The sequence below is a fragment of the Dicentrarchus labrax genome, unplaced genomic scaffold (genome assembly GCF_905237075.1).
Source record: "Dicentrarchus labrax unplaced genomic scaffold, dlabrax2021, whole genome shotgun sequence".
Classification (NCBI taxonomy): Eukaryota; Metazoa; Chordata; class Actinopteri; family Moronidae; genus Dicentrarchus; species Dicentrarchus labrax.
The window spans coordinates 26,938,883-26,966,315 of NW_026136705.1; the positions used below are offsets into that span (position 1 = coordinate 26,938,883).

At 40.2% G+C, this 27,433-nt stretch overlaps 1 protein-coding gene across 1 annotated transcript; it reads left to right on the forward strand.

The window, feature by feature from the left end:
- The first annotated feature begins 1,802 nt into the window (after window positions 1-1,802).
- klf5l (Kruppel-like factor 5 like) lies at window positions 1,803-27,030 on the forward strand. The gene is made up of 4 exons (XM_051401363.1): window positions 1,803-2,095; window positions 14,250-15,183; window positions 16,316-16,375; window positions 24,120-27,030. Exons 1-4 carry the CDS (start codon window positions 1,955-1,957, stop codon window positions 24,296-24,298), a joined length of 1,314 nt encoding a protein of 437 aa, XP_051257323.1. The 5' UTR covers window positions 1,803-1,954; the 3' UTR covers window positions 24,299-27,030.
- Window positions 27,031-27,433: the final 403 nt, after the last annotated feature.

Sequence of the window (27,433 nt, forward strand, 5' to 3'; positions counted from 1 at the left end):
TGAACTGTGGTATAATTATCCTCTGCAAATATGCGGGCCAACCAGTGGGACGAACAAGACCAGATCAGAAAAGTTCTTGTTATGATATTCAACAGAATCCACATCAGTACTGAATTTTCTCACGGTTTACTATTTTCTCTACAGGTTTGACAGCAGTAAAATGATACAATCAGACAATTACGCCCCAGTGGTACGTTTTTACTAGGGGTAACACAATGTTAATATAGGCTCCATGCCACCCTCTTGGCCCCCTCCATGTACAATATATTTCTCTAGATCTGCCCCTGCTTAGGTTGATTTATTCGTTGATTATTTAAGATTCATTCATTCATGTCCTAACTGTATCTGTCTGTCTGTCTGTCTGTCTGTCTGTCTGCCGTCAAGATTAAGACTCTTCTCACCAATTTGTGTTGAAGATGAAGAGGGCATGGCCAACTGAAGCAAGAGCCAAAATTAGTTGTGTTTGTCAAAGTTGAGTAAAGAAGTTGTGTTGCATCACTATCTTACCCTTGGCAACTGGTTAAAATAGCCTCATCGCTATTTCGTACGTAAGGGTGTGTCATCTTTTTAAATAAAGAAATACCAGAAATGTTTTTGAAGAGTAGATAATATTCATTCATGTGTCTTTAAAACAAATAAGCATGTACATTGTTTTAGAAAAGGGAAGACGCACATTAATGCGCACAGTTTATCCTGTTGCATCTAGTTGGAGCCAAGCCTCTGAAAACATGTCACATGTACTGAGCCAGCGTTTATTTCACGTGACCAAATGTCCCATGAGTGAAAATTATACTCCCTTTGTGTATCTTTTGTATAATGTAACATATTAAAAGCTACAAAAAACACTGTGAAGCAAAATACATGGATGAGGAGCATTACTGAAAACCTTCTGGCTTTGTAGGTGTTTCCATCTCTGGCCACAGATCACTGATTCATAAAACAAATGTATTAAATGTTTTATCTTGTTTCAAAGATCTCACAAATATGATCTTTGTCTTTATATGTTTCTATTATACTTCTATGAAACAATTCTTGTGTGTAGCTCCCATTACACACCATGACTAAAGCTTCATCATATGCCGAAGCTGCAGTAACTTGCAAAGAAAAGCAGAGTCATGGCGACTTTTAATTGTTTCCTGTGTGTTGGCGTGCACACACTGTAAAAAAAGAGATAAGACCAAAGAACAGCACTTCATGTTAGTAGGATGTAAAACAGTACAGACGTGACTGTTGTCCCAGATGTACCTTTCCAGTTTCACTATTTTACCAGTCTATTGTTGAGTACAATAGGTTTTAACGGTGTGCATGGCCACAGGTGAACTTTATCAGCGTGACTCATGTATTGCTTTCTGCGTGGCAGGGATGCACGTTATTGCAAAAATCCCAAACAAGAAACATGACCAGGAAAGAAAAAAAAAACCTTCAGGTAGTTTGTGGTAGAAATTACTTTAAAAATATAATCCAGCTAATTTGAATTCGCTTTTATCAGAGCAGATTTCTATTAAAAGAACAAAAAAAAAAGATCAGCTTGACTGTAGAAATCAAGCTTGTAGTTATTGTCGTGTGTGTGTGTGTGTGTGTGTGTGTGTGTGTGTGTGTGTGTGTGTGTGTGTGTGTGTTCAGGTGAGAGGACAATACTTTGCCTGATGCCCTCCAGTTGTTTTCCTCTTTCCTTGAATCTCTCAGGTAAGTCCCTCCCTCCACGCAGCTGATTGGACCACAGGACTTTTCTTTCTGCTCTCATTGGCTGTGCTGTGTATTCACCGTCGCCTCCAGGTAGCAGGTCCATACTTGAGCTCAGGTAAAACCTACCTGTGAGTCAGAAGAGAGGGGAGGGCTGTGGGATTGTTCCTTAGCTTTCAGCTCCAACAAAACGCAGTTAATAGTAATAACTACTTTATGCGAGTATAACCCAAACTCACAGGAAGATACATCTGTTTAAACAATCATTGTAATGGCAACGAGTGTAGGACTGGCCATGAATCCGCCGCATACGACAGACGAAAGGGCGGTTTTCACGCAGCTGAAGCCGGTGAGGATGTCGGGAGCGGACGGCGCTGACGACACGTCCGTGTTTGAGGACGTCAAACCCGCGGTGAGAGTCTCCGCCAACCCGCTGAGGACGGCCGGGCTCCCGGTGAACCGGAGGTCCGGCCTCTCTGGGTGCTTTGATAACTGTTCACTATTCATTTTTTTTTACCTTCACTTTCATGTGTGGCTGCAGAGGCTGCTTCAGTCAAAATGAACAGTGTTTTGAGGATAAACTAACCTGTTAACAACCTTTAATTGGCGCTAAGCTGCACGGTGTGCACATTGCCCGGCTGGTTTTACCTGTGAAAGGACGCAGCTCACCTGTACAGGCAGGTTAAAGTCCTACATACACACCTGACATGTTAGAAAACGCAGGTAAAGGCCATGTGTAAACGGTGTTTGGGGCAACTAGTGGCAGTTGTGCATTATAAATAATTCAAATACAACTTTATTTGTACTTGTGCAATGTAAGGAACATTTATTTTAGTAGATTCAGTTTGAAGCTGCTATTGATTTATGTTGCTTTTAAGATTCTATAATGTCATTCTCATACACACAATGCACTTACGTTGATTGTATTTACTTTATGTTTATGATATGAGCTTACAGTTATTTCAGGATGTAGAAAATAAGCTTTGTATACACACTGTGTTGATATGAATATACTCCAAAGTTTATTTCATATTATTTTGATAGTACACATACACTAAGCTGGGTCAGTATAGAGCTGAAGCACACACGCGGTTTCCTGCTTGTTTCCTCAGATTATGAATACTGAACCCACCTGTCGAAGCTGTTCAGTCATGGGATTTGATCACATGATGGAGAAGCAGGTTGACTTTTAGACAAGTCTGTAAAATGGCTTCTTCTCCATCAATCATCACATTCCTTTGTAGATCTGTCTGTCTGCCCAAGATAGTCGGTGAATACTGGATGCTCTGATATCAGAAATGTGCCTGAACATTTCAGGAAGTGACTCATGTCATGTTGTAGCAGAGGAGTGTTGCATGATTAAAGTAGGAAATCGGTAATACTAGAGGATAAAGAACGTTTCATGACCACCCCCATCGCCTGCTTTGTTAAACACGATACAACTGATCACAGCAGAGACATGACAGCTGCATTAAAGTTAAATGGCGGTGAATTGTGAATTGGCCCTGCGTGATCACAACAGAACACAAACAGCAACCGGACGCCTTCATACGGTGCTGAGTTTGGCCTCGTACCAGGTGTTTGGTAAACAGGCGGCAGACCCCGACACCTGAGGCTGAAACTGCTCCGCTCCTCTGTGGGTCCCACATGACCAGCAAATGCAGAGCCCCCACTGGATTTGTTACGGTGAAGATGTTGGTTCACCTGGCTCTTGGTTGCTTTTTTTTTTTGTACTCCGGTGGTGTCGATGTAGGTGGATATGATTACCTGCGTGCAACATATTCCGCACAAAGCGTCACGTGTTGAGTAGGCCCCGGCTTATACTGTTGATTTTTATGCAAACGTGGAGTGTAAGCGGTCACATGCTGGAGTTGTTTTGAGCCGACTTTATTGGCATTGTCACCTGGACAGGTGCAGGAGTCCTAAAGGCTATGTGCAGCAGTGAAAGTCAGATACTCACTTTTGGATGGATCAGGAGTTTGTCTTGCCTTGTTGTCTTCTTTTTAAAATATTTTCTGTATGTAGCTATGTCTTTACCAATTGTCTTTTTTCTATCTAAGCCATCCAGTTTTGTATAAATTCTGATTGTGATGTAATATTTAACATTTTCACGTTAGAATGTCTGAAAGCGCTAGACGTGCTATATGCTATATATTCTGTTTTCCAACAATGTTTAAACCCAGAGTCATATTTCCGTTTGCTTGCTTGTCTCTAGTTGCTATAACTTTTGGGTATACACGGGATGCGTCAGAGAGTGAGGAAGGAAGTAGGCGAATGCGAATAATTTTACGATTACGATTTCTGCGTCACGTCAGATGGATTTTCGTCTGCAAGGGTGGTGGTTTAACAATGAACTCCCACGACCCCACACTACTTCACAACGTCATCAAACTACAACTTTTGTTATTGTTTTGATGTGCGAGACCCCCTAGTGGCAGAAAATGACATACTCGGTTTTCCGTTCAATGAAAAATCTACACAAATGCTCAAATACCCAACACGCTGTGTACCTGCTCTGCCTATCTTGCTGCAGATAAATCTAGGTCAGTCATAAACAGAGAAGAATTATTTTATAGCCCAAATGAACTAGTTTGTGTGCTTGTTGGATTCCACAAATCACAATGTAATGCAGATGAAAACCCGAGCATGAGCACAGGTTTTAGTTGTCAATCAGTGACTTCAGCATCTTAAGACAAATCTTTGTAAGAATCATCTGATAGTCAACATTATTGCTTCGAATAAAACAACTTAGAAGTCTATATTTTAACATAAAAACACCATGTGATACTTCTGTAACAGCATGGTTTATGTGACTTTTGGTGTTTCCTCTGAGGTTTCGCTCGAGACAAGTCAACTGCTTTTTCTCCTGTTTCTCGTTGCAGTAACATGCAGTGTTTGATGTTATGCAAAACATGACTTTGTCAAGAACAAAGACGTAAGGTTAAGAGAAATAGTTACCCCTCAGGAAATAAATGCCAACCGCAGCAGAGGGTTCACCTTATGTGCTCTTGATTCACCATGAATGTGCATGAAGTGTGTTTCTCAAACACATTCCTCACAGATCACAGCAGATTACTCTCCGTCTCTTTCATCCTTTTTCTTCTCCTGTCTATAATTTGGTTTCAAACAATGGGTTTCCAACTTAAGCACAACAGAAAGTTGGGGGGTGGGGGGGAGTCTGCTTCTTTTCTTTTTTTCACCTTCTTTTTTTTTCGTCTGAGATATTTCTTTGTGTCATTGTGTTGGTGTTTTAAAGAGCGCTTAACTGAGCATGTGTCCTGACAGCAGTATGTTGCCCAACCTGTCTGAGCAGGGCCCGCATCTCCGCAAGCCGCCTTGAGGCAGTGGGGAGGATGATAAAGGCCGACCTCATGAGAAAGTCACAGCAGCAGTGAAAGGCTGATGAGGCTCCACGAGCACACGTCACATGCGTAGGGGTCTTTGGCTCACTTGAATATTGTTGTCTTCGTTGTGTTTATCAGTGTTCATGCTGTGTGCTGAGTGATTTGTCAAAAAGCAGTCTGTAAATGAACTCGCTGCGTCTGTTGCACCTATACATTTTTTCCACAGTTGTTTTTAGATGAGTGTCAGTTTGAGGATGTTAAAGCAGTTCAGTCCTCCATAAGATGAAAAGTGAAAACATTTTGTATACTCATTTTGAGTCTCTTTATATTGATCTTTTGGCCACTTGTGCAACAAGCTGTAAACCCAACGCTGACATTATGGTACCCACATGCATTTTTATGGTGCCTTTCTAGTCTTCCGACCAGTAGTCCCACTTTCTGCTACATGTCACATTCACACGTTCACACACATTCTCACACTGACGGCAGAGGCTGCCATGCCTCTACCTTATAAAGTTGTCATGGCAATAGTGTCAGCAAACAGTTTTTACAGTATTTACACACCTCCTCCTTTTAGCTCTGTTATAGTACCCTATGAACTCCTGAAGCAAATGTCTGACTCTTTTGCTGCTAAATGCTAAACGTTCATCAGCTAGTCACTTTACTTGCCAGTTGGTGATGGGTAAGTAGTGTATCAGCTATCAGGTATCAGAGCTTTTTTCCTGAAAACAGCTGGAAATAAGGTTGATGAGAAAGTCAACCAATCATTTCAACTACTCTTGCATAACCCATAAGTCACTGGAGGAATGTCCTTTTGTCTCTTATACACTTGTGGTATTTGGATCATTTTGGAGTTGATCTGCAAGACTGTTATGTAACATTAGTTCTGTAAGTGTAACTATTAATCTGGCTTTGTTGCGTAGTGCAGCAAGCAAACAGTAGAGCCAGAATTGCCCTTTATAGTGAACATAAGAGTGGCATTTATACACACAGGTAATAACTCGCCTGCTGACTGTAAAAGCGCAGTGACTGTTTAAAGAGCATTGTGGTCAAGTATTTTTTGTGTGTTTGGTCGGTGATGTTTCTGCACAGACATTGCATTTAATGATAGGATTCTTCATCAGTTGCCATTGGGTGAATGGTGCGGTGTAGGGCTGCAACTATTATTTTCACTATGAAGCGTCCTGTTGAGCTTTTTTTATTTTTTTTATTGGATTAGTCCTTTAGTCTATAAAATGTCAGAAAACAGTGAGAAATGCCCATTGGAAGTTCCCAGAGCCAAATGTGACGTCTTAAAAATGTTGTTTGGTGCAGCCAGCAGTCCACCACTCAAAGCTATTCTGTTTACTTTGATACAAATCAGTGAAAAGTGATAAATCCTTAAATTAGTTTGACTTGTCATCAAAACATGGATTAGACATAATTTGTTTTATTTTTGTTCATTAGTTTTGTGTCCATAGTGTATTTTTTATTCTGGGATTAATCTGTTCATGTACCTCATCAGTAATGACAGAATAAGTAACTTATATGAAACCTATTTCCAGATTCTTTTGCCATTATATCATTAATGGGTTTCCAGGAAGACTGTGTATAGACGACAGGGGAAGTTACAGAGTAACTTCATGACATACAGCTCAAGATTGTGTTGCCAGTCATGCCTAATGATTCCTGAAGATCAATACTGAGATATATATATTTATTTTTTTTACATCCTGGAACTCTACCGTGTTTGACTTTATGCTTCTGATGTCTTGTTGTGACCTGACTAACCCACTTACATGTTTCCCGTCATGTCAGCCTTCCACCAGTTAATTGTTGCACATTCTCCTATCTTTTCCTGCTCTTTCGTTGCTGCCGTTTTTCATGCCCCTAAAGGCTGAAATGGTTGTGGTTTGACTAATGATTTGACTTCCAGGACAACACAAGCAGCTGATTTGCATCTGAGCAAGCATCTACTGGCAGCAAGTCTCAGCTCACAGAATCCCACATTGATTGGTGATGTGAGTTTAAGTGTGATTTGAGGAGAGTTAATTAATTTGTACCTTTTTTGTCTTGGATTTGATATTGGGTTTGAGTCAAAGGAGAGTTCCAGCTTTTAGCTCAGTAACTGATTTTGTGTATAACATCTTAAAGTGTTGTTACTGTGCTAAATGGCTGTCAGTGGTGACCAACACTACTGGCTCTGTTTGTATGCTTTCTCACAGTGAGATTCTGTCAAAAATTCAGATGTGATTAGAATAAGGCAGTTCTCAGATTATTGCAGCTGCTTTTAAACACCTTTAACCAGGTTGCTTTACTTGTATTTATCACAAGCATAACTTGACAAAACTTGTGCTTAAAATTACTCCTGGCATGTATACACTTCAACCAGAGTTATAGACCGAACTGGTTGCAAAATAGTGTAAAATAGAGCAACATACAGCTGAGCCTGAGAAGAAAAACTTTGTAACTAAAAGAAATAGCTTTAAGCTGTTTTGCAAATTCATCAATAAATAAGAACAGTAAACACCAACAAAATTACTCAGTTTTTTGTTTTTTGCAGCTTTTTTGAGAGGTTCTATTGAGCTGTGGGAAGCTTTATTATGTTATATATATTATGTGCTAAAAAAAAAAGAGACATCGATGGCTGATAAACGAGTAGTTAATATATCAGCCTGGTGTATTATGCAAACCCATAAATCAGTCTGATCCTCTTGCAGGGTGTCAGTTTACCAGCAAACCGGAGTGAAACCACGATTCATCATTTGACTCATACTGTTCTCTGTTCAGATTGTTTGGTCTGCTAATGTCACCTGTACCCATCATGCCCAGCCATATTTCTGTACCAGACAACACATGTCATACCAGACAATCATATTCTGTTGTTGCCTAATACCTGCGGTCTGCAAACTCATCCACTGAAGCTGCAAAATCTCTTTAATGACTACCACTGTTTGCCCTCCATACGTCTGGAATAACAGTGAAAATTGTTCGGGTGGATAAAAACAAAAGGTGAAATCACTTTGTGGTGAGGGAAACAGACAACGAGGATGTGCTTGCACGTTGTCATCTAACAAGTCTGTTATTCGAATGTTGTCTTTAGTTCTTCAGGCTGTCTGAATTCCCTAAAATGTAAAGTTAACTTATAGCCTTATGTATCTTTACATGGGTTATTCTTAAGTATCTTGTGACATTTAAAATCAAAATACCAGTAGAGGTTTCAGTACTGGAAATGCCCCAAGACACCCCCCACCCCCCCTTACTGCAAGCTAAATTTGAGAAGGACCTTTTCTGTTTTGTGGGACAATATAGAACAAAGACTGACAAGAAATAAGAGACAGAAATAGGATAACACGTGAGAGAGGTTATTGTTTGGACGAGTAGTTAACCTGGATATGAAGATATTGCAGTTGGTTCCAAATAAATTCTGTCCCAAAATGTTTGCACAATGATTAATGGCAAAGAAAAAAATCTGTTACAGACGTATCGGTTCATGTTACAGCTTATTAGAAATAACAGAATTGACACTGCGGTGCGCCATAAAGTTATCAACAGCACAAAACAAAAAAAAAACATCCTGATACATTTCAGTCCATCATTAGCCAAGTCAGGTAGTTAGGAAAGTCGGATTACTGTAACCAATGAAAACACCTTTATTTACTGTTCCCATACATCAGTCAGTATGTGTACTATATGGACATGCCTTCTTATGTGCATACAGTGCGTTGGTATACAATACATATCCTCATTCATGGACATTTGTGTGTGATATCCTGCTATATTTTTTACTTTTATACGTGCCCATATACTGTATAGACATAGCTCAGATGGGGATATTATAGATTTGTTTATATGATGTATCATTTATTCAACTTCTACACCGGTTGGTGACTTCAGAAACAACCACATTTGTAAGTATCATTTATATGTAATGTGTGAACTGATCAAATAAGCAAATTAATTTTCTGTTTTTGGATGTTTAACCAATCTAACTTCAATTAAAATGTATTCAACGTAAGTATTAAAGAAGGCAAACATGTTTTTAACACCAAAGTATTGTCTAAAGTTATCAAAGTCAGTTAACCTGATTTTCCCAGATAAGCAAAACTGGCCATCTGACAGTTAACTCATCACTGTCCTGAGAAGCCAAAACAAGCCTCCCTATCTCTCCCTCCATCAGTGGCCATAACACATCACCACGGTCTCAAAGGTTTTGTTTTTGCTCTGATGAACATGTCTTGATTTCTGCTCTGTTGATCTACAGCGAGCAGACCTGCCCCCCCGACACTATCAGTTTTTATGGAGATGCAAAGGCGAATGGCCACTGTTTCTCTGCATTCCTAAGGGCCATAAAGGAAAACCAGTGTGCATAGGCCGCCATTTGTTTTGCAATTAGCAGGGGAAGTGGTCTGATGAAGATGGCAGATGTTTTAGCTTGGAGGCTTTTAGGTCAGAGGAAGCGCAGGGCGGCCAAAGGGCTGCTCTGATTGTTTTTGTCTGTATTAAGATAACTGTCTCAGTATGAGGCTGACATCTATAGATGTAGTTTAACCACCTTTTGTGGATTTCATTGACATTTTTTGTAGCTAAATTCAAGATGAATAGTAATATTTCTATCACATATATCATAGGAAGATACGTTTTTTGTAATTAGGTTTGATGCCCTCATGAAAAATTATTCTTCACGGAATCTCCAAGGACAGATTTGTGATAGTTGAACCTTTGTGGAAAAATTTTAGTAGGTTATGGCATCACTAAGAACATCATGTTACCTCTTATTTATTTCAAATTCACTCTGTTGTTTGGTAACAAAGTGCAGACGTTTCAAAATCGTATCAGCTGTAGTGAACAATAATATAACTTTGTCAGCAAAAGCAGACAAGATGTTCAGCATGGTGGATTACCATCTCACAACATTTGAGCCTCTGCAAGCTGAATGGAAAAGCTGCAAGGATTAAGATGGGAAAAATGTAGAAATCAAGCACACTGGTACGATTGTAAAATGGATAGCAGTGTAAAGTACTCTTTGTAGTAAAAGGGGATTAAACATATGAAGGTCCTTGTCATATTGGCCGAAAGTGTGGAAACTCCCGCTCCGTCCCATAAACCTGAACAGAACTGATAAGAGACTGTTATCAGGCAGAAGGATTCATAGTGGAGCGCATGTTCTCCAATTATTAACTGACAAAGTCTTGGCCCCCGAACATATTCTACTCGTTTACCACATAAAATGATACAGAGACATTAAGAATTGTAGTTCATCAACTAAACTTTGCTTTGAGGTTGCTGTGCCTCTTGTCTAATGTGTCGTTAAAGTTAACATTACTAAAAAGGCAAAATACTTGCTGGACAAATACACATACACACCTTCTCATTTAAAATGTCAGGGTTTCCTTTAGCTGTTAAAATATAATATAAAATACCAGCGACATTTTCACTGAAGTTCATTGGATTGAAATAGTAGGGTGATATTGATTGATATTGAGTGTTCTTGAGGGCTTCAAACCCTGAGCAGAGATTTTAATTCCTCTTTCTGAAAACGGAGGAGGAACCTGCTGATGTATGACTTTAAAGGTTATTGCGTTTTAAGCTGGTTTTTTTATCCGGGGAAGATTTGCTGAGCATGTGTGCAGTTATTGACTTTAAAATGCAAAGTCAATCTCAGGATCATTTTTTGTGCATTTCTCTTATTTTGAAAATAGCATAAAGTTCATCTCATAGACATCCATCAATTGAGCTAAGACGGGCTAACCCTACGCTCCAACATGCTTTCAAACTGCATGCAGACGCAGAAGATCTATAAGGGTGCTGTTTAGGAAACTGCAGCTGCATCCTCGGGTCGATAACACTGACCTTTCTCTGGACACTGTCGTCTTTGCATGTACAGCGCAGAAAAGAGGCTAAATGGAGAAATTTCCACAGGGAGAAAAGATGCAAGCGAATCAGAGAGCGGAGGGTGACAGGAAGCGGGATCAACAGCAGGCCAGCAGGGGACGTGGCCAAGGGCGCCCAAGGGTTGTTGCTGCCAGCACCCCAGCAGCACAGGGCCTGTTTGTCCCATCCTGAAAGGCACACAGGAACCCTCAGTGGGAAGGAAACAGAGAGGCTGTTTTTGTTTTCTTTTTTTCCTCAATAAATACCCAAGACTTTAATTTCACCAAGCGCTCAGATTGCACTGATGACAAGGCGGTGTGAGTTCGCCGAGCGACGAATGATGGCCTTCAAATAGACACACACACACACATACATACACAGACACTTGCACATGAAAAATTAAGAGTAAAGAATACATTTGGGCCAAGAAGTTTACACTGTTTGTACTGACCAGTAAAACACAAAAATGTGCCTCTAGCCTAAATCCTTTTCTGAAAAAGATTTGTTGCATTGTTGCAAATACTGACACATTATGTTTTATCCAACTACAGACTGAACTGAATATATTAGTTAATAGTAAAGTAAGATGAAGCCTTGAGCGAACAAAGCTGAAATTAAATTTGAATTTCAAAACCACATTAAAACACATGACATATCCACTTACAAACAAACACATTAGTACTGTATTTATACACACACAACACAAACTAAACACAAAGAACTGACCTCTCAGACTGAAGTGCCCACAGAACAATAACACTCCAAGGTTTGTGTATGAAAATATATTAGCTGATTGTTAATGGAGGGATGGGGAGTGTGTGTGTGTGTTTGTGTGTGTGTGTGTGTGTGTGCGTGTGTGCGTGTGTGCGTGTGTGCGTGCTGACAGTGCTGGCACTTGAAGCACTGCTGCAGAATAACAGTGTTGCTGGACGCGACCTCGAGCACATCAGCACCTCATTAGGTCATTTGTCCCAAATTCAGTCATTGCAGTCCAGGACTCCACTGTGCACTCTGGGTAGTGATTTCTAAATGGGGTGCAGTTCATTACAGGTCAGCTCCCATTGATCAAGCAAAAAAAAAAAAAATTATGTTATTATTAATCATTGACTATAAACCAGTGTTGAAATGACACATGCATTAGTCTATTGTATGTTTTGTTCTTTGTTTGTCTCTCCGGTCTCTCCTCCTTCCCACCCTTCTTCAGTGCTGTGTATCTTGTGACTGTGAGGACTCGATTTGTCTGGCAGGTCTATTTTTACCTGACAGTGTTTAAGTTCCTCTGAGTCTTTCTCATGCCTTCAGTCTTTGTTTTGGTTTGTCTGAATGCCTTTTCCTTCATCATCTTCACGCATCAGATCGCTTTCATCGGCCACACCCACGGAGAGATCGCTCTCCTGTCTGTGTATGTTTGTGTGTTGGTTAGCCGGTGTATCTGGTTGTGCACGCCTTCATTTGCATGCATTTGTGTATGCATCCATACTGTACATTAACTTTTTTGCATTTTTGTGGCACATGCATGTGTGCATCTGTGTTTTTGTGTGTGTCTGTGTGTTTGCGTGTGGTCTCTGCAGTGTAGATTCTTTACGTAACAGCCCATGCACCTCTAAAGGAGTGACTGTCCGCTTCATAGACTCTGAATGACACACACACACAGACGCACACCCGTTAATCAGGATTAAGATCACATAATGCCGTTCACCTAAACAAAGGAAAATACCTGCAATTTATTTTCTTATACGCTCCTCCACCTGTCCAGTCTTGTTGCTTAAAAAGCTGTTCTCTGTATTTAACAAAGGTACTATTTCCAAACCTGTCACACAAGTAGATATGATCGTATTTGACTCAGAGTTGCAATGTGGTAGTCCTGGCAATGTAAGCAAACAGCAATAACATAATAATCCTCAGATTTAGATTTTTCTATTGTTGTATTGTATTGTAACTCATACATGGAAAATACCTGACATTACCTTTTTCCAATGAGGTCTGGCAGACTTCAAACCAGTGAGAATAAACAGATAGAAACATATATACAGAAATGTTGATGTGTGAAATAACCAGTGTACATTGGACTGGCATCAAGTGCCAATCACCAAGGCCACAACCCCTTTTTGGAATCATGCTTTCATACAACGAGAAAACCAGGAAAATTTTAACCAAACAGGAGTTGCAGAATTAGGGATGAGAATAAATATAGACTAGATTTTATATCAGTTGCAAAACGTATGAAAATGTCCAGGATTATTACTGCAGTTTCATTATTGTCATCCGAGAGCAATAACAATCTGCAGATTATAATTTTGTACCCATTAACAGGTACTGATCACAGATAAATACATCTCCAAACATGCAGCTTAGATTTGGATGTAAGTGAAATCTATCCTCAGCTGTCAGTCCCTAATCCTTTGTCAGGGCAGTGAACTCCATTGGGAAACAGGAATGTGAGGTATGAAGGAGTGGAGGATGATGGAAGGATGGAGGAGGGAGTCCTGGTACCAACTTCTCTAAAACTTTTCTTTTATCCTTAACAGTTTTCTTTCTCTTTTAATTACTCTGCTGTCTCTCTCCCCCCTATATATTTATATATTTGGCTTCACTTGTTTCTATTAACTCTGGATTGGGTGGAACTGAGCCATGTCACAACCACCTTATCACCATCTGCAGCACATTAATCTCACAAAGTAATTACACAGTTACAGTTAAACAAATACTCCGTCCATGTCGATGTCAAACAAATACTGCGCCAAACAGTAGCTGCTGCTGCTGTGGATATTTCCACAGTGTCCTCTGAAATTCCTACAATTGATCAATTGACTTTAACATGTTTTTACACTAAGTGATGTTCAAAGGATTTTAACATGAAATGCTTCAGTGGAGACATAGCCCCAAATGCTGGAAGTATTGTTACAGCAGATTATACAGTGATAGTTGGTGTTATTCCGTCAGAAAACAGTAAGGGCTTTGTTCTCTTTAAGTTGCCATTTTGCACCAATGACATTAAAAAATTCATAAAGGGAGAATGTCAACATAGAAGAGGAAGAGACCAACTCTGATACGCATAGTAAGAAAATAGAATAGACCAAAATGCACTACATCTTGTAGACAGGTGGGATTTGTGAGTTTGAACAGTCGCAGTCCTGGACACACCTCACTGTTCATCACTGTTCAACCACCTGGCTCAGTTGGTCTGTTTACATGGCAGTGTGCTTATGTTGACTGAGAGCAGGTTCATACTCTGGTGTAAATCAAAAGATTTAGTAAGAAATTTGGCTGAGTGGAGGAGATGAAGCAGGTTGTCTAGTTGAACACCCAGTCCTCACTACACATGTTGAAGCCCTCTTTTAACCTTCTCTCTCCTTTGTTTCTTTTCAGACTCAACTGGAGTTGGACAAATATCTCCCCCAGGTCAACAGTCCTCTTTTGAGTCTCTCGGCAGACACTGGTGACAAGAAATACAGACGAGAGAGCGCCTCGGTGGTCGACGAGTACTTCTCGGAGGACAAACCTACAGCCCCTTACAGCCTCAACATCAACGTCATCCTTCCCAGCACCACTCACCTCCGCACAGGCCTCTACCGGCCCAACACCAAGACCCTCACGCCGCAGCAGATCAAGACAGAACCCGGGCTGGAGGTCCCCTGCTCCATCCCCACCACCCAGGCCCTTCCAGACTTCACCTCCGTCTTCAGTGTGCCGCCTGTCGTCAACAACGTTTTTATCAAACCAGACATGAGCTCTGGAGGAGTAGTGAGTGTGTCCACAGCACAGCAGCAGCAACAGCAGCAGCCACATTTGGACACAGAGCTTCACATCGGCCCTCCAGCCCCCCAGCAGCAGGTCTACCACATGCCCATCACCAGCTGTGCTGACCTCACCATGACTCTGTCCCACACCAGTCCGTCTGCACACGGCTCCACCGCTACTAGGACCATGCTGAACCTCGGCGGCATTGCATTGCCAACATCCAATGGCAACTACATGATGGCAGAGCACCACCTGCAGCAGCACCATGGTTACTACCAAGCCTCTCCAGCCAACTCATCGCAGCACACAGCGCCCCACAGTCTGCCGCCCTCACCCCCAAACTCTCAGCCAGGGAGCCCAGACGGTCAGGCAGAGCTGCTCAGCTTAGCGCCCCAACCTCCGCCTCCATACCAGCAGCGTCTGGATAGTATAAAGGTGACAGGGTTGTCTCCACATGCCTTGCTGATGACACATGGCCAGGGTGTCCTGACAGGTCCTAAATACAACAGGCGGAACAACCCAGAGCTGGAGAAGAGGAGGATCCACTTCTGTGACTACCCAGGTCAGTGGTTTATTTGCAATTTAAGAATACATTTTGAGGGACAAGTGTGAGACTGAGAGAATAATTCTGGTGCTCTTTGGTTTCAACAGGTGTTCTACTGTATAGTGACAATGACCAAACTAATTATTCTACTAAATTTAGTTTCAAGAGTTATCTGACTTTATTGGCAGCATCTTTTCCATTATAAGTTGTATCATTTAAGACAGTACAGTATTTGCCATTGTGCTGCTCCAGGCAAAAGATGCAAGTTTAAAGTGAAGATGCTAAACCTTGCAGGCATCATTACCTTGGTGTTTACTCACCACTGCGCAACCAATTCATGTTTTATCTTGTTTGTGAGCAACCTTTCAATGTGCAGCAGATGAGATGTCCCACACCTTGCAGGGCAACCACTGATCAAATGTTGGCAAAATAGAAAACAGTATGCCATCCAATATAAGCTCATAGATACAAAGAGTAAATATTGAAGCTACTTAAATTTTTTGACACAAGACACTTCACACAATCAGAAGTTTGACCTCTTTTAAATGTTTTTTTCTGGGTTTTGATAACAGTTTGCTACACAAACAACTAATGAAAGCAGGTTTCAGCAAGTTGGCTCAAATTGCTTTCAACCAATGTCTCTGCTGTGTAAATATGCTCAACTCAGAAAGTAAAAATCTGTCAGTAATACACCGCTTCTCTTTCACTGTACATGCTTAAACATCAACAGGGTGTTAGAGCAATGAAACAAAGCAGAGATTGTTAGATTGCCACAATATTCCTTAAACGATGATTGTGGTAGTTTTATGGGAAATAAATTACATAATCCCATCCCAGTTGTATCACTTTTTCAGAGAATAAGGATTTCAGAATTCCGAAATCCAAAATGGATCAACATCAACTATGTTTATGAAAGCGAATCATTTAGAGTGTTTGAGACTGACAGTTTGAAATGGTCCTTTGCCAAATATCCTAGAATGAGTTATCCTAGTTCCTGTGTCATTCTTACTGTGTCACGAGTGGAAAAACAACTCAAGAAACAGCACATTTTGTCCTTACATAACAGCTTTATTGCCAAGGTAAGCTTTGTGTCAGGTGAGCACATTTCTGCTGTCAGCCTGGCTCATCTCTCTCTGTGATTTCTTTTCAGGCTGCACCAAAGTTTACACAAAGAGCTCTCATCTGAAGGCACACCAAAGGACGCACACAGGTAAGAAAACCGTTTTATGTGACTAGAAATAGATGCTGACGTGACAGGAAGTAAATATTAGTGTTTCTTTGCCATGATATATAATTCAGTGTCCATCAGCTGTCTGGGTAAATCTGAATGGTCAGTTCAAACTGCATTTTTTTTTTTAAGTTCAGGTTTCAGCCCTTCTTCATGTATTCACAGTTCAGTCAGAGACATTGACCAAGTGACCATCAGCAAAATTGTCCACACCCAAACCAACTAAACCAGCGACCATCCAATCACAATCTCTCCACTGTAACCATGGCGCACAGTTGCTGCAGTTTATTTATTTGTATATTGCATATTTTGTCACATTGCCAGTTTCGATACACCCTGCAACTATAATAGACACGAAGAACACAAAGAAAGGAAAAACAACATTGAAGCAACATTAGTTTGCTGAAGAGTTTTTGTTTTTTCTCCACCATGTTTATACGTGCTCATACCTGTCCTCTAAGCTTCCCCAGAGAGAGAGAACAAAGAAGGGAGGGAGGAGGGGAGGATGAGGGAAACAGGAAAACGAGGGAAGACGCACAGTTAAAATGAATGCCAAACCAGTTACTCCTGCTTTTCAGTCCCCATTCAGAGGATGGAGGAGGAGGAAGGTGGGGGGAGGGCAGAATGGGGGAAGGCTGGTTTCAGTGTGTTTCCCTTCTGTAAGGTGAAACCTGCGGATTCCCAGCAACCTCAGACCTGGATTTTGGAGATTTACTCATGCGATAAAAGCTGCAGAGCTCTTTCAGTGTGAAAACAGTGACAGAGAGAAAGAGCGAACTTGTGAATAAATGTGCAAATAGAAACAGATCTCTCTATGGTCATAAATAGATAAGATGGAACTTTATGGATCCCAGTGGGGAAGTTGGGTTGTTGCAGCAGCAGGATGCAGCAGCGCAAAAAGACAAATAGACTATAAAATATGCAATGAGAAGAGTAAACAACACAATACAATAAAGCAGTTAGAGAGTAGAGAGCTTATACAAATCAAATGTAAACTATATCAGAGGGAAATGTCAGGGTGAGGAAGAAGTATGGGTTAATGTATGGATCAGGGAGGAGGTTTTGTTATTGACATGATATCAAATTGATTAATCAAACTGTCAAGCTCCTCTCTTTCCTATAGGCATAGTAGGCATGGTTCTAAAATGTTGTAGTTCTTTTTACTGTGATCAATGTGATGTGGCCATTGAATGTGTCTTACTGACTGAACAACCAACACACATCATTGAAATGAGCGTGGAGATCCAAGGAGATTGGTTCCCAATGAAAAAAAAGAAGAAGCAGTTTTTCTGCAACCATTTGTCACAGGTTGAATGAATACAGGTTGTGACCAGTTCAACAAGTTTAAGAGATTATTCCTTCTGAGAATGCTTTATTTTAAGCATTCTGTAATAAGGTAAAAGTATTTTATATAAATTAAAGGAAAGTCTAAAAAATACCTTCACACAACCGTTCCCAGGATGGGAACCACTGCCATAGGGCACACTTAAAATCACCCCAGTGTTGCTAACTTGGCAAATACGTCTAGAATTGGCAGTCTTTAAAACCACAATAAACAGCCAAGTAACTTCCTCTTGAAGAAAGCCACAGACTCTGTGAATCAGTGAATCAGCGGCACCTTCTGCTCACTTTGTTCAGATAATCGTACCATGTTTAGGTGAACTGAAACGGACTGCAGCATGTCCGGGGCTTGTATTAAAACTAACGGCCCGGTTTACTCATTCTGGTCACTCAGTGTGAATCTCGAAAACGGGCTTCGTTTTGCAATCTGGCAAAACCAGGCTTGCCTAGTCTTGCTTTGCATTCAGTTGATTATGACTCATGAGTTAGAAATGTGGAACTGACTACAGGAAATGTTCCAGGCAAATCAAGCAGAATTACCAAAACACTTACCGGAGTGTGGACAAAGCTATTCAGTCATATACTGCCTCTTCTTTCATTATTATCAGTATTGTATTAATCAGTTCTGTACAAATATGGTGATCTGGATGGATATTCATCTGCCATCACTGTCCAAACTGGTTCATGTCCTTTCTCTCCAACAGACAGCTCAGTGGTCATAATCATCTTCACTGTGGAGTGCCTCAAGGCCCTTTCCTAGATCCCCTTTTTATTTTGTATATATGCGCTTCCTTCAGGACAAATCATCCAAAACCCTAACTTTTTTTCCCTTTCTGCAGAAAACACACAGCTCAATGCACATATGAACTTCTGACTTTTTGTCTAGTTTGACTAATTTAAGATGTCTAATACCTTATAATATATATATATTATAATAGACTTGCTCTGTTCACTGAAAGAATATTATATTTAATTTTATACCTCACATTCAACCTAGTATTTAAACCTAAACTTAGCATTTGAAAACTGCATTATTAAAGTAGTCCAGTCCTCCCATCAGCCTAAAATAGTTTCAATATGCATTTTTTTTTTTTTCATTCTCTGACTTGCAGAAAGCTTTTCATGCTTTATCTTTTCCAGAATTGATTAATGTGGCTCTCTGTTTGCCTTCTTGAGTGGTGAAGCTTGTTCACACCTTCAACTCATACAGAATGCTGCAGCCAGTCTCATATCCACAGCAAATATAAGTGATAACATAAGCCACATTATGGCTTTGTTACATTAGCTTCCAGTTGATTTTATTTTTTATGATTTCATAAAATGTTTCTTATTGCCTGGATCCAAACATGATTGTTATTTTTATTATTATTCCTCACATTAATTCTCAATACAGTTTTTTAACACATACAGAGCATCAGAAACTCTTGAGTGTTTGCATTCGACAGATAGTGAATGACAGACTTACTGATTAAAACAAATACAGTCTTTGTGTAACCATTCAGCTGTTTCTGGGTTATGGCCCAAAGCCCAACCTTGTACTGAAATTTCTTGTTTTGTCACATCAACTATCCAAAACCCAAAGATATTCAGTTTAGAAACTTAAACATAAAACCCTCACATTTGAGTTTTTGGCATTTTTGCTTGAAACATTCTTTTGCTCATTAAATTCGACCAATCATTTCCACTCATCGTGTCCCTGTGTGTCTGTTGATAAATACTAATCATGGCTCAAAGTTGAAAGTAGTCTTTAATATCCCAGATGGGAAATTTGTTGAAACAAAAACATACCTATTAATATTACATAACCCACTGAACCTTTAAGTACTTGTAATGTAGCATTTAGAGACTTACTAAGGTATTTTGCTTCGATGTTATCTGTAAGAAGAGTAGCCATTTCCAAGTGCCTGTAATCAAGGCATAAACCACCTGAGAGCTGTTGATGTGCATGTTGTTGGAGTGAAACACTATCTCTAGCTCTGCTATCACAACAATCTGTCCCTCCCACTGGTACGTAGGAGGGGGGCAACCTTGACCATGGCCTCAGCAGCCATTTGAACTCTGCACGTTGACTTTTGTAATTGTGTTAGTGCGCATATGTGTGTGTACATGTGTGTGTAAAGAGTAGAGTGCTATCAGCCTGATTAGGGAACCCTCCAGCCCTCTTCACAAACACTAACTGATAAAGCTAAGAGGTCCACAAAGAGTTTATGGGCGTCCTGGAGAGCCTGAAAGTGTTTGCTCTTTGACTCACTAAAACCAGGCAGAGATGGTTTTAAAACGTTATTAACAAACTCCTGATATATTATACGAGTCTGTGTATAGTCATTTCGGGCCATGAATTGTGTGACGTAGAATAAATAAGATGGTTTGAAGATCTAGTTTCTCCTCAGCTATTTTATCTTTCTTATGAATACATATGATTAAGTGATAAAATAAGACGTTACAGCTTTGTTACATTAGCTTCCAGTTGATTTTAAATGTTTCTTATTGCCTGGCTCCACACATAATTATTATTTTTATTATTCCTCAGATTTTTAACGCACAGAGAGCTTCAGAAACTCTTCAGTGTTTGCATTCGACAGACAGTGAATGGCAGACTTACTGATAACAGCAAGTACATAAAAAGCTTGAATAAATAGAATTTTTTTCATTTTCATTCATTCAAACAAATCTTAATGGTACAAAAATCAGAGGACTACGTTTTCATATAGCTGGTTCAGGTTGTCAGAGAGACTTGAAGCCTCCTATAGAGTAAATATAGTAACAAAAGCTTTTTGTCCCTGAGTGATTAATGCACTCTAGCTATTACTCTGCCTGTACATTTCTGAGTGTGTGTGTTTTGTTATGTTTGTGTGTGAGACTGTTTGTTTGTCCATTATGGTTTATGACGTATTCAGACATGCACTCATTAGTGTGTGTGTGTGTGTGTGTGTGTGTGTGTGTGTGTGTGTGTGTGTGTGTGTGTGTGTGTGTGTGTGTGTGTGTGTGTGTGTGTGTGTGTGTTTGTTTTGGACAGCGGGATAATACTTTTGTCATTTCTAATCAGCCACCTGATCAAACAGTTGCTGTCTGTCGTGAACAAATGCCTATAAAGGCCTTTTTGAGCGCTGATGTCCTTTTTAGTTTCAAAGGAGTTGTGTTCAGCGAGAGCAGCCTGGTGAACTGACATGGTAAGAGATGAGAAAATACACAATAAAGTCGTCCATTTTTGTCTTAGTTAACATGCTTCCAAATGCCAATTACCCTAAAAACTGGAAGAAGGGAGAAACTGCGCATCGTAAAAAATCACAGCAGGTTGAATGACTGCTGTCTATTTTGAAAGAAGTTAAGTTTTATGTGGCCAGAAACTACGGCTTCATGTGTGAAACTGGAAAAAAAAAGTCTTAGCACTGAACAGACGAGTGATTTTTCAGTCAGTTTTGTTATCACTTCACAGGTAATAAGTTGACCAACAGGTAAATCTCACCAAACCTCATTGCTCCCCTATAGACTAAAGGAAAATGAAAGCATGGATGGATGGATGGATGGATGGTAGGTTTTCAGCAGACCTTTCGGCAGCTTGTTTAGGAATATATGCCAGTCAGGAGTGTTTGTTCTGTGCGTGGATGTGTCGTATTTCAGCGGCCTGTTTGCTAGCTCTTGGGGATAATAGTCTTAGAGAGGCGGCTGTGCTTTTGACCCCGGCAGCCCAGCTATAGAGCAAAACCAAACACACCTGCAGCTCGAGAGCCTCAACCTTTTATACGGAGACATTTATACTCCGCCTCTACACACACATCAAGAGCGGTTAACTCTAGAAACAGGATATTGTCCTGATAGGAGGCAGAAGTGCTTCTGAGCCTCTGATGTGGGGTTTAGGTGCTTGTTGGATTAAAGAAAGGCTTTTCAGGTGTGAGGGTAAAAGGAGATTCGTAGTATTCAAGAAATATGTTTAAAAACTGTTATCTATATGTTCTTACTAGGCTGTTTTTCAGTGGAAAAAAAAGTGGATACTTTTTAGATAAAAACTCAACTGACGAGGCTTTTATGTTTTATGGCTTTCCTCCTGTCACCTGAACCCCCCGTGCTCTTTGGACCCCCTCCGTTCACTAATAGCCGTCACTAAGTGATTGATGGTCAATAGCAGGAGCTATCTAATCAGTATAACGAGGCCCACGCTGGTAATGAGCACTTGATGACTCAAACGGCCAAAAACACTCCCTCAACACTGGCTGATAGAAGAGTTTTCTGGAGGGTTTTCAGCTAAATGGCTTAGAAAGTACATTTTGTGGCGTTAAATATCCACGTGATAACATAACAAAAAGACTCTATCTATAACGTGCTTCTATAAAAAGGTGGAGGACATTGAGTTAATGTTACAAAACAAATTGTCGTCTCCATCCTTTCGATAAGCACAAACTTCTTAATACCTTGCACTTTTATTTTTGGCTCCGGAAAGCACCAAACCACAGTCTGAGGAATCTGACTTCAGCAGAATTTTATCGTTAAGTTATCTTCTGTTTGTGCTCATGCCTCGCATTGATTCTCAGACATTAATTTCCACCACGGCTATGAAAGATTACTTTTTTTCCCCCCAGAGCGTGCATACCAGCCTATTCAATGGAGCCTTTTCTCTTTGTTGATGATTAGCTCACTGTTTGGCAATAGCACGTTGTGGCAGAGCACAGAAATGTCAATGTTTGGGTGGGGAAGGATAAGTGTCATGTTAGATTTACTTGGCTCGTTCTTCAGTGCTTCGTTTTACAGGTACAAGAAGAAAGTACAAAAGTTAGAGACTTTTTTTTTTTTTTTTTTACTAAAGAATTTTCTTTAAAAAATTACTGGTGACATAAAAGCACACCCCAGTGGGCAAAAGTGTTCATTTTTAAAGCTCCTCAAATACAACTTTTTTATATTAAAGGTGCCCTGTGGAGGTTTGATCTAAAAGTGTTAATAATAAACATTATAAACGTATTTCCTTCCTCAATAAACCTTTTTTAAGCCGATGATTTCAAGTATTTAAATTTCTGGCATTGTTTACATCCACGTCTACAATCTTGCAGCGCAACATACAAACAAATCAGGGACTCACCCGTCAAACATTGCTCCACAGTCCTACTAGTGGTCAAAATTTAGCTGCCAAGACTTGTAACGACAATTGCTGTCGTCTTCGTCCTACCAGCGGGGGCTGCTTGATTCAGATGATGAAGATGGAGATGGTACCTAGGCCAATAAGTATGACTCAGCTCAGCATTTTCTCATATATAGGCAGTTTTTCAGTAGGCCTATTTACAGAAGAAACCCTCAGTCATATTGGAAGTTACCCCAGTGAGTAAGAAATTCAAATAATACATTAGTTAGTCAAGGCTAGGCAAATGTATTTGTGTAGCACCTTGCAACAACAACGAAAAAAAACAAAACTGTTTCTGGTATTAAATACTCAAGAAAGGCCTATGCGTGCTCCCTCACCGCGCAAACAACACACACACACACACACACACACACACACACACAGTGGTTACAGCTGTCACCTCCTCACAAACTGAAATCAGAGTTTAATAAAAAGCAACATCCTGTGGCTGCAACGGTGCATTTTTAAAAATCCCATAGTGGTTTGTGAATGAAGCAACAACTTCCTCTGTAGATTCAAGTAAAGACATGAAAATCACTTGACATTGCACCATATTGTCTCTCTTTCTTGCTCTCTGTCTGACTCTTTTTCTCTCTTGTGGAATATCACTCCATAAATATTGTATTAGCAGAGAAATTTAGTCATAGCGTCTTGTAACATGCTCGTGTGTTATCTCAGTAAGTTCGCTGGAACTGAAACTACTTTTTCTATATTCATAAGAAATGAAACTCATTCATTTTTCTTGCATTTTCCCTTTACATTACCCAGGGTTGGGAACAGGAGGTGTAAACCACCAGTGTGAGTGTGAGTGTGCGTGTGCATGTGCATGAGCCTATTGTCTCACATCTTATCTCGCCGTTCAGCTTCACACTCCTAACTGCCATTTAAAAATGCTTAAATACTGAATGCACCCCCATTTGGAAATACAGCTGCACGCAGGCAAACACTCACTCTAACTGGAGTTTTATTGTGAAGGGAAATTTTTTCACAACCTGGGTTTCATTTTTAAAGATAATAAGAGCTGGGCATGTGCTGACATCTGTCCAACAGGGAAGGAACAGAGGGGTTGGAAACAAACCTTAAATGATAGAAATGATGGACAAAACTGATTTAGAATATCTGAGCTGGACGCTATCTGAATAAATCAGGACATTGCTGGAAATAAACATTACAAAACATTTATGTACAAAAAAATACAAAAATGTATGTTAAAATTTTTGAGAAAATGCTGTTTACATTGCTAACGCCGCCATCCTGTCCTTCTCTCTCTTGCAGGTGAGAAGCCGTACCGCTGTACATGGGAGAACTGCGACTGGCGTTTCGCCCGATCGGATGAGCTCACCAGACACTACCGGAAACACACCGGAGCCAAACCCTTCAAGTGTGTCGCCTGCAGCCGCTGCTTCTCGCGCTCCGACCACCTGGCCCTGCACATGAAGCGCCACCAGAACTAACACTGACATACCCGTATACACAAAAGACACACACCATTACACACAAATAGAGCAGTATCTTTACATGACAGCCACCTTAACCAGAAACAGCGTTATAGGAACCATGAACTGATACAGAACCAAAATCATCCCTGTGGTCCATGCTAACACAAGTTGAGTGATAGTAGGCATCTTAAAAATACCACCACAGACTCCTCAGCAGTGAAAGATGGCATCTTTGGCATCTACGGCTTGGTGAGAGTTCCTGTTCAGTGGGAGGGTCAGAGGGAGCTTTGTGATCTCCTGGTGAAACTCATCCCTGGCAGGTGACAAAAGGAGGACTCTGGGTCTATCAGAGGGGTCACCTGGTGGTTTACACCTCCTGTTCCCAACACTGGGTCATGTAAAGGGAAAATGCAAGAAAAATGAATGAGTTTCATTTCTTATGAATATAGGAAAAGTAGTTCCAGTTCCAGCGAACTTACTGAGATAATACTGATTATCTGCTATCAGTCAGCAGAGTTTGCTGGTGGCTTAACACCAGAGCTAATGATCTACCAGGGACGCAGGGATGATTTTGGCATCTGTCTTCATCACTAAACAGATAGTATGTTGACATAAAAACATTCACCGGTACGACTCTTATAAAACATATGATACATACGCATTCACACACACACTTGACATGCATTACATACTGCAAATGTTGCAGTCACCAGAACTGTGGTGTCAGGCTCCTACGAACCATTTGGGACTTCTGATTACATCCTGGAAACACTTTCTCCTACTGCCAACTTCATCATCGTCACATTCTTTTATTATTTTGAGGTATGAACTTTCAAGGGAGAGATGCAAGCATACTTCCCTCCGTCCTGCCTTTGTAAATACTTGTTTATATATATATATATGTGTGTGTGTGTGTGTGTGTGTGTCTGAGAATACAACGAATGTATTGAGATTTATACTTGACTTTTTTTTTTTTTTTTTTTTTACATCAGATGTTAATATGGGTAATATTCCATGTTGAAACTTCCTTGAGATATAATCTCTCTTTAAGGGCCTAAAAAAAAGGGTTTTGTTTTTCTTTGTTTTTTTCAAGAAAAAGAGTAAACAAAGAATCAAGAGACACAATCAGAGAACTCTCCATGGAAAAGTTAATAATCGCCTAGTTATGCTTGTTTCAGCACAGGTACTACCTGTGGGGCTCAGAGAGCGGAGTGATTTGCCAATGTTTGTATCCATGACATTACCCGTTGCCATGGCGACCAAGCTTCTCTGACGACAGTTTGCGGTTTGCTTGCAGTTTCTATTCAGCGCTGTTCTTTTCCTCCCTTCTTTTTTCATCCTGTATTTGTTCAATACCTTAACTCGAGAAAGACAGAGATGGGTGGATAGACTTGAGATTGTTTTAATATACAGTGCAATTATTGCAGAGTCAACCCTGCTAACTGGACGAACGGCAGTTTAACATTCGCTGGATTGCGTGGCATTAACTGTCAGTTATGGATCCTGCATTCTGTTGTTATTTCGAATACGTCTCGTCTGTCAACTCAAGGTTCATCTTTAATCAGCCGTGTAGCTTGTATGTTTGCCAACGAAAGCAATTACAAGAGGAAAAAAATATGTTGCACAGTTCGATTCCTTGAACTGGAACAGTTTCCAAGGAACGAAAAAAAGAATCAGCAAACCAGTGCAAATATGACACTTTTCTAATTTGTCAGAAAACTGACTGAAATTGAAATGTCTTCCAGTGAAGCTAGCGATCAATACAATTTAGTCTACAAAAATCCTGAACCTCAGAAGCCGTGAATGTTTGCGAACCAGTTGATGAATCAGTGCTTATTTTTAGACTTCACTCCAGACTTTAATGTCACATCTAGATGTTTTTTTAGTAGCTACGATCAAAGAGCATCAACTGTTTTATTCATCTTCAAACCTTTGACAAGGATGTTTTAACTGTTCTCAATTTAACACGATTATAAGCACACGAGGCCATCAGCGAGACTAGAAACATTACCGCTTTTGTCCACAGGGGCCGCCAGAATCAACAAAACACTTCCTTGTAGCTGCTTCCTCATTATGAAGCAACTCGTGCAACTAGCCTGTAACCCGCTCACAGGTGCTTTTATCAATAACACTTGTGTCTTTGCCTTTTTATAACCACAAACTTTACAAGCGGATACTTAGACTTGGCATTATGTAACTGTAACAGGTTGGTGAGAATATTTAGGCGACACAGTTTTTAAGTCAGATTGGTTGTTTTTTATTGCAACTAATCCTGTTTTTATTGCGCACCACCCACCTGGTACTCCATGGAAGTTAAAACAAGAGTAAAGCATTGACTCAGGTCTGTCCGGCATGTGTTCATTTAGGGGAAACGCATCCTGTTATTTCAACACTACGAATGTTTTTATATAGTTTCTTTCTTCCCAAGGAAACAAGTTCTCCTGTCTCTCTCAAGGAGGGAGCACTGACCACCCACTGTGTACATAACTGTAGTTTTAGCCTAAACAGAAGACTCTGTAAATATTTGTTTGGTTTCATTTCCTATGATAATATAATTTTTTTTCTTTTTTTAACTAATGGGATTTAGATCAGTTGTATGTGAGCGCTTGTTTAATTTTGTTTTGATACGTAATGTGTGTCAGTGAATTTATCAGTTTGTGTACAAATTGATAAGAACAGTGGTGTATTTTTTGTTTTCTGTTTGTGCAAGATGCTGCAATGAAATAAAAAAAGGATTCGTAAAACAATCGTAGACTGGTTTCTTGTTTCTTTTTGTATTTTAAGCTAATTTTATTACCTCATATTTGTCTGTATATAAGTATTTAGTCAAAGTGCGGAAGTAAATAGTGAGAAAATACTAACTGTATAACTATTTGCTATAAATGGTCAATTCTTTGTCCGAAGTGTCTCATATTCTTTTTGGCTTTATTGCTGAAACACGTATTACCTAAGAAAAGAAATGACCTGCAGTCTTTCGAAAAGAAAGCGTACGGTTTGCATGAAAGAACCCCCGGACCTTGAGGACGGTCCACCTAGCCAGATTGACCGGACGCGTTTTTTTTCCTACACTCAAGTCTACTTCCAGTGATCAGCCTCTGTTTTTGTCCCCTCACAAACCCATACGGACGTCCCAAAGCTTTGACCAATGAT